At 38.7% G+C, this 11,529-nt stretch overlaps 1 protein-coding gene across 2 annotated transcripts in view; it reads right to left on the minus strand.

The window, feature by feature from the left end:
- GUCY2C (guanylate cyclase 2C) overlaps positions 1-11,529 on the minus strand; it is a 54,089-nt gene that overhangs the window by 2,938 nt on the left and 39,622 nt on the right. For both annotated transcript variants that reach the window (XM_088165215.1, XM_014882630.2), the window contains 8 exons: positions 10,983-11,120; positions 6,674-6,762; positions 5,872-5,963; positions 4,143-4,301; positions 2,534-2,726; positions 1,969-2,143; positions 950-1,048; positions 103-197 (listed from right to left, as the gene is read on the minus strand). In XM_088165215.1, coding sequence (XP_088021341.1) covers positions 103-197; positions 950-1,048; positions 1,969-2,143; positions 2,534-2,726; positions 4,143-4,301; positions 5,872-5,963; positions 6,674-6,762; positions 10,983-11,120 — 1,040 coding nt within the window. The remainder of the gene's footprint in view (positions 1-102; positions 198-949; positions 1,049-1,968; positions 2,144-2,533; positions 2,727-4,142; positions 4,302-5,871; positions 5,964-6,673; positions 6,763-10,982; positions 11,121-11,529) is intronic.

Below are 11,529 nucleotides of genomic sequence, written 5' to 3' on the forward strand. Positions count from 1 at the left end.
TTGTTCCCTAGCTGTTAATTAAGTTCTGGAGTACTCTCAGCTATACAATACTTTTTACTATTCCTCTTCTCTGTGTTCATACTTGCACATGGTAAAGGTTACCTTCAAGTACGTTTCACCTCTCTCTTCATACTGGAATTGGCAGTCTGTTCTTTTCAGGATGTTAATTGTGGAACCATTTACATGAATCCTTAAAGCTAAAAAAATAAAGAGAAAATGAAAGCTCAGCTTGGAAACATCTCACATTAAGTATATGTGAAAACTGGTGCTGTAACAATCCTTCAATTGTTACCACCATAAATTCTGAGAGCTAAATTAAATGAGAAGCGATTACACTGCTGTATGAAAAATCTGACTCCACTACAGAGCATATCCAGGCAGGAACAGCTCGTACAGCCCTTGATCTGAAATACAGGTAACAATGGTATCTGTAGTTAGATGTCAAAAGGGAAAAGAGTAATTGTGAGTGACCTATATAGAGAATATTCATGTGAAGACACTGGGCAGAAAGAGGGAAAACTGGCTCTTGCCACAGTTCTCTGATGGTAAAGCTGATGACATAATTGCTTCAACTTAAAATACAGTCAGTATATTTAAACAACAAAGTAATACAATTCTAGGTCAAACTAAAATCTATGGTTCATAAAGTAAAATTAAATTCCAGACACATACTTATCATATCTTCCAGAGGAACTCAGGCCGTGAACCAGCCTACAAACTCCCTGTTACCAGCACTGAAGCATGAACATGGAACAACTTTTCATTGCCCAGTGAAGTGCCCACCGTCACTTTGGACAATTAAATAATTGGTAATCAAAACAAATACGGCTTCTTTAAAACTTCTGCCAGCTGATAATAAATTGTTCTCAGCTGAAAACAGACACTTCAGTCACAAACTAACCAATGGCCTTTGGTCCTGTTACACTGACAGCTAAAATTAAATCCTTACGCAAGCCTGTGGATTCCATCCGTGAAGCTGTGTTTACTGTATCTCCAAATAAACAGTAACGAGGCATTTTTATTCCAACCACACCGGCTGCACATGGACCTAGAAATGGGATGCAGAGATATAAAAGGGTGAATCAAGAGATTTGATTTATTTGGCACGTGTCTCACTGTTGCAAAGCAGTGCAGCGTCTGGATGGACTCTGCATTCCTCACCAATGGCAATACTTTCTATCTCACTTCCCGCAGTATCTTGTGGTCTGCCACTACAAATCAAGCCTAGTTCTGTTATTCTTGCATAATCCAATAAGATCATAAAAAGGACACAGCTGCACAGTGTTAATTGTATTTAAGCACAAATTCTGTGCAGAAACAAAGAAGTACATTTATTAACTGTCAGGTTTGGAAGCAAAAGAAAAATAGAATAAACTTCATTATGCAAGGCTGAATAGTGATGCCTCAAGAGGTTTCCCAGTGCCTAAGCCACTTTCTCTGATGTGTTCCTCCCCTGGCAGCTGGTGTTGAGGTGGTTGAGGAATTTCCCAAAGTTGTTGCACTGGAGCTCTCCTTTGACAAAAAGTATTTTTATCGATAAATTAAAACATTAAGTCCCACACAGACTCAACAGAAGTTTTGCCTCCAAAAGCACAACATACAGGCTTGCATTTTTTGCCTAGATAAGTATAGCTGGCCATGACTGATCCTCCGCTTCAGTCAGAGAGAAATAATCTGTGAAGGCTTATTTGCTACAACTGGTTGAATTATACCAGGAACAGTGGCTGTTGCTCATCCTAGCTACTGACTTAGGCTGTGAATTAATGGATATGGGCTATTTCACTACAGCAGGAGCAAAATAGTGACTTATTTACTTCTGTCACTCTTCATCCATGAACATTTTTTTCAACCTGATTCTTCATGAGGAGGGCAATTGTGTATGGTGTATTACTAGATCTTGTATGGATGTTAATTCTGTGCAAAACCAGAAAACGACATTGTCACTGTTGATCTAGCACTACTGTGTACCAGAGTGAATTCCAATGCGAATCCAAACAGGAAGCCCTGGCAGATGTCTCAGTTCAAAAGACCCCATGAAGCTGAGGATGTCCAGAGCCATCATGGAGATGTCCACGGCGTGCCGGTTTCCATTCCTCTTCGGTAAACCACTCACCACCATGTAAGCATCACCAATAGTCTCCACCTGTGGAAATAAAATCAGAATACACTATTTCCAGACATAGAAAAGTACATCTTTAGTTAAAAACAGAAAGATTTTATCAGATCCTCTTGTTCATGACTGAACATTTCTTTCCCTGAGAGCAGGATTGATTAGTTTGAGGTAGCTGACACCATTTGGGTATATGAGTGTTTATAACTATAACCAATATTCCAATTAATGAATGTGTGACCACCTACAGTAGGAAATTTGGTATAAGTAGGCACAGTGAAAGCATATTTAAATGAAGTAATTCTGACCTGTTTTTTTTCTGTTTTGCTTTGCTTAGGAGGCAGATTCCCAAATCCACCACATCATGCAATTTGATTTGCGTGTCCACTGGTTGTAAATGAGCAGAAGTACAGAGCTAATCACCTTGTAAACATCATGATGGTCAAGAATGTGGTCAAAGTTCTTGTAGATATCGTTGAGCATATCTACCACCTCCATAGGGGTGCTGTATTTGCAGAGTGTGGTGAAGCCAACAATGTCACTGAAGTAGATAGTGACTTCTTCAAACAGTTCGGGCTCTACCCGGCCAGTCTCCTTCAAAGACTTTACTACTGGCCTGTGGAAATAGAGAAGGCAGGAATACAGATGACTAGTGTTTACTATTAAAGGTATTTTTTCATGCAACCCAATCACAGTATTGCTATCTGTGTAGGAAACATTAAATAGTTTGCTAAAAACTGCCATTGTAATCACATTTCCCTTTTTCCCTTTTTGAGGGACCTCAAAGCATTTACTAATGGTAATTCATGCACTAACAACTTTCAAAATTCAAGTGTGTGAATAGCCATGAGGGAACTGAAACACAAGCAACTGAGCTTCTTGGTTAAGGTCAGAAACAGGGATATTGAGTCAAATTTAAAACTGAAATTCTGAACTTCCTGACGTGTAGACCTACCTTCTACCCATACAATAAGTAAGAACAGACATATTTTTCTGTTTTCCCATCACAGAAGTAATTTCATTATAATAATTACATCAACTCATCCTGATTTCAGATGAGATACCTTAGTCTGGTAATGTATGGAAGAAAAATTCAATGCCATGACAGTCAATGTCTAGTCAAGAGTGACCTTCTTTTCCTTGCAATTCTAAATCCAGAGAAATATCTGTTCCTAGTGGTGATATTAGAAGAGAAGAACTGAAAGACACCCAGAAAATTATAGGTTTTGCACAATGCTGTGCTCCATCTACAATGAAACAGAGTAGTAGGAACAACAAAGAGTAGAAGGAGACATGAATTCCTTGTTGCATTGTCTATACAGCCAGATCATCCCTGATTTCCCCCAAAACTGGAACTGGATTGAACATTGAATACACACCTTTTACTTTTTCTTTTTTTTTCTTTTTTTTTCTTTTTTTTTTTTTTTTTGATGAGTCATAAAATCAATAACCTGACTACTGAAATACCCTTGAAACTAATAATGACACACCAGGATAGTTTTACTATTCCAAATGTGTGCAATTCCAAAATTACTGGTATTACCAATATTAGAATGTCAATAACACTTATCCTGTAGCATACTCTGAAGAATCCATCTAACCCAGTATGGGCCAGCCAACCTCTGCCCCTCTCTTGCACTGCTAAACCCCAGCCTGAAGTTGGACTTCACTCCTGCTCTTCAGCTGAGGACACTCCTTCTAACCAGCAAGGTGCTGGAGCAGAGCAGAACTCTGTGATGTGGGATCACTGTAGATCTGTGTTCCCTGAAAGGCAGCGAAAGAGAGGCTTGTGCTGGAAAGGGGGATCCTGTGCATGAATAAATGTTGAGCAAGATAATGGGTCCCAAGACCATCTTGCCATGCAATTCTACCATAGGGTGGAGAGCTCAGGGACAGCTGCTTCTTCTTTCTTTCCTCGCACAATTAGATTAGATGGGAAGAAAACAAAATATAAACATTAATCCTATCCCCTACTCTGCAAGAATTGGGTGTATGTAAATAAAATTCCAGAAAAATCCTCCTGGCCAGTTACCTGGGAAGTAACATGAAATTAAGCCTGTCTGCTCTGTCTCTCTCTGCTTTGTACAGCTCTGTCCTTTCCTCCACCAGGTGTTCCAAGTTCCGAGAGTACAGCTGCAGACGCCGGATCAGGGTATCCATATAACTTTCATTGGTCTGGCCATGGAAATTACTGCAAATAACAGAATTACACAGGAGTCAAGAAGAAAGACTGATAGATGTACATTGCTGAGAGCAGCTAAAAGGAGGCAAAAAAGCAGCAACAAAAAACTTCTCCAGTGTTTGGCTTCCCCATAGCTAGAAGGCAAAGTGCCTCATGTGCATCATTCTTTTGCTTGCTTGTAGGCCTTACATAGATGAAATTCTGTAATCCATACTTGTCAGTTGGAGCTGGTAATTCTTAAAGCACCCTTCAATCACCTAATCCTGCTAATATTGTCAATTCCAGATTACCTTAGGTAAGCCAGGAACATTCATTTGTAAAATGTAACTGAGAAGCTCAGATTCTGAGAAGAAGCTAAAAATAGTAGGTAAAAAATGCACATAATGTTTAGATGGGAACTTCAGCCAGAAGAATTAAGACAATTTGGAGCTGTCTGTTTAGAAGATGGAAGAATACAGTGGAACAATGAACAGCCCCAGGGCTAGTTTTGCTCACAAAATCCTGCAGACTCAAGTGTACTAATCCCTGTAAGCAGAAGTGTGGTAACATGAGCCACTCAAACCCCTGTTTGTCTGGGCAGCCTGCACTCACCAAAGCAGTCTGAAAGTAATTGAGATCAGGCTCACTGGAAGAGTCAGATTAGTATTGTATCCAATAGGACTTCAAAATCACTCTTACTTTAAACAAATTTGGCATCAGGGATGCATCATCTTAGACCCACATGAGAAGAACACCATATTGCATGTGACATGAGGCAACCTCTTTGCTTTTGAAGGATGGAGGCTTAGGAGTTGAATAAGGAGGCCTCTGTATTCAGCTGCAGAAAGGTTATTCAGCTGATACATGAAGTTATGCATAGTACAGCTGTCCTGTCCATGTAAAGTGTAAAATGATGCTGTTGGGGTTTGTTGATGGGGAGAACCTTAAAAACTGGGGAGCAATGTACTAGGAGAAGTGATTAAAAGCTCACGGTTTTGTCACTGGAATAATTAATTCAGACCAAATTCTGCAGGAACAATGCAGCATTGTCCAGGTGAAAGGCCTGTGTAACTCCACTGGGTTTATCCAGCTATAACCCTAATTATTTTCCCTCAACTTTGTACCACCAAAACCCTGTAATTAATCCTTCTTGTGAGTTACAACTCAGCATTTCTAGTCAGCTGAATTTGGGACCATCCAAACTTTCAAATCATCATTCAAACATCTATGTGCATTCATTTACCAAAACTTAAATGACATGAGTCACTATCCAACTCTTGACTAGAGACAGGGAGGGAATTACTTGATTGGTTTAAATCCCTAATTATCCAGCTTGCTACTTTCATAATGTACCAGTTTGTAGTATGGTGATCATCTTCCCCTCACTCAGCTAGTACATGGTACACAGGTGTATGTATACATAACATATGCACATGCTCACCTACTTTTCTGTCAAACAATAAAAGAGGATCTAAGTGAAGACACTAGGGTTTTCCACTGACTGAATATTAATCACATCAATTCACACACTTAAAAATATGAGCTTTCTAATAGAGGAGGAGTTTGGAGCATCTTAAAAAACAAAGCCCCTGCTGCTCACCTGAATATTTTAGCCAGAGTACTCTCAATTTTCTTAAAGTCAGGCCTTTTTTCTGGATCTTCCTCCCAGCAGCTTTTCACTAGAGTATATACCTTCAAACAAAAATTTAAAATAAAGTCCACCTGAGTAATGGATATAGACAGAGAGTAGTGCTAAACAGCACTAGCTCATTAGGGAATTTCTGGTTAATCTTGATTAGCAACATATTAAATTGTGTGACTAACTGTTGAATCTATAGTTAGAACACTCACTGCAGGCATCTTAACTCTGTGATGACTAGTGACACCATCTTAACTTGAATTTGCAATACACAAATGAAAGGCAAGTAAATGGATCCAGTTTTGCAGACTGGTTCCAGACACAGTTACTGACATGGTGGTAAATGCTGTGGTAATTATATTTCCAACATCCCATGTCTGGGATTTTTCTGAAACTGGTGATTCAGCCAAAAAGAATGAGGCTGATTGCTGAACATGTGAATATCTACAATACAGACATTTTCACCGGAGCAAGAAGCCATAGGGGCTATATCAGTGGAGAGAGGTATACTTGAGGTATAATTTATCCCATCTCAAGGATATCAAAAATAGGTCAGAAGAGTGGCACCATAGCAGTGTCTGTTTCTTTCCAGTGAAATAATTTCCATGAGTCATATTTCACATTGTTGGTAACAACTATAGAATGTAATTTCTTCCCACAAGTTAGGGCATTTAGCATAAAATACATAGCTTTCAGCTTCCTTTAGTTTGGCTAGGACTTCCACCCATCACCCAGAAAATGGCTTCGTTAATTATTAGCTTACTTCCATCTGTCTTTCTCCCACTGTTTCCAAGGTCAGGTCTGGTCGGAAAGGTTTTGCTCCTTTGCCACTCTCCACTCTGTAAAGTTTCTCTAGTACATGAAAAAGATCAAAGTTTTAAACAAAAAAGCATAAGAAGGACATTTATTCTGTATAGCAGCCTATGAAGTACAAGATACTGTACAAAGAGAAGTCTTGATGACAGTTCCCTCATTTTGACGTGAATTTCAACTTTGTAACTTTTCTAAATATATGACACAAGACCAAAATAGGTTGGCTTGAAGGCCCCTGAAAGCAAGATGAATAGAAATGTACATGAGTATTTATTGGTCATGATAGACATGATCTTCCCAAATGAATGTTGAGCATTATTAGTGTTCCTCTCAGCATGAAGTATAATTACATGAAATAAAAAAAAAATGTGAAAAGCCCATTGCAACTTGATCAAAAGTCTGGAGATATATACTGCTCATTAGAGCAGTTCAAATCATCCTGAAGATGCTTAACTTCCTTAAAACTAAGCTATTAATATAAATGGGTTAAAAGCATTGCATTTGTTAACTCATTTGTACTCCTAGTCATTAAACCCATTCTATGAATGTTATTTGGACTTTGAACACCTCAAAATCAAGCTGCATTTGCACAACTCAATTTAGCCATAGTAAGAGAGAGCTAAAGCAAAAACATCTTCCTTCATCTTTCTCCCACAGACTTCAAGAATTCCAGGGAAAGGGGGAGGGTGTTTTAAAAAAGAGAAGTATTTTTTTACCTCTGTAGTAAAGAGAAATTGAAAGAGATCTGTGAATCAGAAGAGATTATTTATTAATAATGTCTGATTGTATTTGGGATACAATTTTACTGAAGAAATCATGTAATGACATGAGGAGGGTTTGTAATGGCACTGGTCTAGGGCAGATACACATGCCTAAACATGCCCAAGGTGCATGATCACCCCAAAATAATACGGTGGCTTCCAACTTTTTGGTACAGAAATTACAGACTGGAGAAGGAGCAGGAAACTTCAGTCTCCCAAGTGCTATAGAGTGGAGAAACTGCTGAGAAGTCTTCTATAGGCTAAGAGACAAGAAAGTCTGCATAGGGCTCATGTATGCAGCAGGAATGTGCTGGATTTCCATGCTTGGACACACACCTGAGAGAGGAAGTAACAGCACCTATTAGCAATACTGCAATTAGTCAGTGGCAGAAAGTAGTGGAACAAGGAGGCAGCTTGAACTGAGCGTTGGTACATGGCAAGACTTCACAGTCTTGAGCAGTGAACGAGGTGTTTCTGCAGAAGACTGGAGTAACCAGATGGGGAACAGCTTCTTGCAGAGATGTCAGTGAAGAGGACTATGACCTACTTACTTCTACACATTAGAAATCCAGTTCTGTATACCTGTCATGGGACTTCTCTCTCATTAGCAGCAATATTATTGTACATTGAGTTGATTGATACACATTCTCATGTTGAGAAAACTGGTTCACTGAGTAAATGAAAGTAGAGTTTAATTTTTCTACGCTGGTGGATAGAGCTCAGGTATGCAGCTTTTAAATAAGTCTTTTAAAGTCTGAACACAGTCCTTGCTGCTATAATTTAAGCCTCGAGAAGCAGTTATATCAGTCGTCCTGAAATATCAATATTATGCCTTCTGATTTGCAAAGACTAACTTCTGATAGCCTAGCCATTGAAAGAGTTTCTCTCATGACTTAAAAACCAAATGAATCTAACATACAACAGAGTCATTTCCTTGTCCATTACCACTGACTCTAATTTGGTACTTTTCCCCCTCTTTTTATCTTGGATATTTGTAAATTAATGGTCACCCTAAGTTTGAGCTACTGTCTTCCAAAGTTAGATAATGCCACAAACAAAATGCAGAAGGGTTTGAATAAGTATGGTTCACTGTCTTGCTCATCTTGGCTAATGAATGAATCAGGCATTTAAATAAGGAGCCACTTCAGCAATACATAATAAAACTAATTCCTTTCTGTTACATGAAATTTGATGAACTGATGAACACATTTTACTCAACTTTCATAAACAAAAGTCAAGAATAATACCAGAAGCCAGCCATTAGAGCAGCAATATATATCTTAGACATCTAATAATGCTTTTATGGATAAAAGGTTTTGTGGAGAAAACAATCTCCTCACTGAAAGAAAAATGTATAATTTCAGCTGAAATTTACAAAACAGATTATTTTTTTAAGTTACAGTGGACCCAGACTTACCAAATGGATTTCACGCCTAGTAAATTTATTGTTGTCTTACCTCACATGCTAATATGTAACCATCTCCAGTAACATCACTTAAGTGCTGTTAGCTACCTAGTTTAGGTGCTACAAATTCTTTAAATTACATGGATTAACTTCATGCCGTTTGAAACGGACAGTCTTACCAAAAGGACAGAATACAGTGTTAAGATACAGGTCAAAGATAAAACAAGGAACCACGTTCTGACTATGACTGCCAGGATCAAACACAGAGCAGTGAGGATGCCACCACATCTCAGAAAATACTAGAAACACTATGTCTGAGGCTAACTTAATAATCATTAACAGAATACAGAAAGACTGCAACCGCTCAACAAGCACTTAAAAGAATGTAGTTTGCTATGGATTTGCTTTACAAGTCAAAATGAGCAACATAGGGCATTGCACTTTCTGCATGTTGGCAGTATTTGTAAAATTCTTGCATTCATAAGGACTGTGCCTGCCTCTTCCCAAGAATTAGGAATAGAAAAGCTTTATTTTCTCTACCTTTTATTAAGCGTGGAATCCTGAAGAGTTTGCTTTAAGGGGAACAGCCATTTCTAATCTCGTTTAGATCTTCATTTATAGTATAGAGTTAGTGATGTCAAAAACTGTGTTTCCCCAAATATGAACGCATATTTGTGATAATGTAGGATGATAAACCTGTCACAGAAATTATTCTCAAATGTGACTCAGTAAAAGAGCTATTAGTTTGTCGAGCTGTTGGTCTAGATGTTTTAACAAATGTGAGGCGGATCTAACAGAATGACTCAGAGGTAAAGGCAATGTCTAAATTTGTTGTTAGTAACTGTTGTTAGTCACTAGGAAAATCCCAAACCCACAAATGTTTCTCTGTCAGTTCTAGTATATAATAATGCCTGGATTCTGGGAATTGGGATTTGATTGGGCTGGATAGGGGTGGATATTGTCCCGGTTTTAGCTAGGGTAGTTAATTTCTTCTCAGAAACTGTTAGAGTATTGTGTTTTGAATTTGGAATAAGAATTGTGTTGATAACACACTGATGTTTTGGTATTTTGCTAAGTTGTATTTATCCTGAATCAAGGACATTTTTTTTAAACTTGTCTCAGGTCCTCTTCCAGTGAGGAGGTACACAAAAGAAAATGGGAGAGAGCATAGCTGTGACAGGTAACCTAGACTGACCAAAGGGACATTCCACACCAAAGAACGTCATGCCTGACATATAAACTGGGGGAAGTTACCTGGAAGGGATGATTATCTGTGTTCAGGAAGGGGAGTCTGGTATCGATCAGCAGGTACTGAGCAATTTCATTTTTCATCACTTGTTTTTCCCTTTTTATTTTCATTAGTACTATAATTTATCATTAATATTGTATTTTACTTTATTTCCAATCATTTAACTGTGCTTATGTCAACCTGCAAGTTTGATTCTCCTCATTCTAACAGGGGGAAAGACAAGTGGCTGCATGGTGCTAAATTCCCAGTTGGGCTAAAAACCACAACAGCCACTCAAAAACAATGTCACAAAATGCACAATACAGGGTTTAATAGATGCACTACAGGAGGAGATGATTTTTCTGACAGAAGTTAAATTGCTAAAGTTAATTATAACAAGCTTGAATGAAGTCTGAATTGCCAGTTTTTAAATGCCAGCTGTTCTTGTGTCATGCAGCTGAGTTTTTGTTGTTCTGTGCCGACAATGTTGATTTATGCTTCCTAAAATAAATGGCATATTACATGTTGTTTACAAGTCAAAATAGAAAAACCTTTGAGGCCTTTAAATGTTGCAGTTTGTCTGGACAGCATTGTATAATGTTAACTTTTGTAATGCAGTGCTCCAGGTGAAAAAGGAAGAGAAAGGGCAAGAAAACTCAATGCAAACTTTATTTACAAAAGAAGTAGGGACACTTGCCCCCACAGTGAGATCCTTCAAACAGGCTCTTCATTCACCACACAGATAAAGGAGCAGCTGTTCAAGCAGTTATCAGAGACAGTGCCTTTCACAAAACATGGAGAATAGGCCAGTAACAGCTACAACCATCCCAGAAGGCTGCAATAGAGGAGGAATCTGTGGAATTACCTCTGTTGTCCCGGCAGTGTCCAGTGTAGAACGTCTCTCTGCGTAGGATGATTTCTTGGGCAATGATCCCATAGCTGTATACATCACCCTTCTGAGATACATCAGCATGCCGGAGGTGCTCAGGAGCTGTCCACAGGTCTGAAGATCCAGATGGCAATGGGGGATGATTTAAAGGAGAAAGGAGAGAAGTAATTGTAAAAAGGGTGATCCTTTCTCAGACCATCCACTAGCTGTAATGATATTTCCTTTTACTCTTTTCATATCCAATCCAGAGCCCACTGGTATTGTGTAGTTCCTACTTTAGTGTTTTTCTTGACACGCTGACATCAATACAGGTTAGATAAACCTCTGATGTAGTTTTCAATTTTCTGGGATTTGCTGACCCTACTACTTTCCACTGTAGGTGCAGACTCTTACACCTTCAGAAAAGTTATGTTTATTGGCAATGAACTTGCTTTTCTTAGCTACGTTCCATGGGCTTCTTAGAAACAGCCTATGTATCTGAATAACACCAAGGAAGGCCGGTGCTATAAAAAAAAACCCCTGA

The sequence above is a fragment of the Sturnus vulgaris genome, chromosome 5, assembly GCF_052056855.1.
Source record: "Sturnus vulgaris isolate bStuVul1 chromosome 5, bStuVul1.hap1, whole genome shotgun sequence".
NCBI classification, from domain to species: domain Eukaryota; kingdom Metazoa; phylum Chordata; class Aves; order Passeriformes; family Sturnidae; genus Sturnus; species Sturnus vulgaris.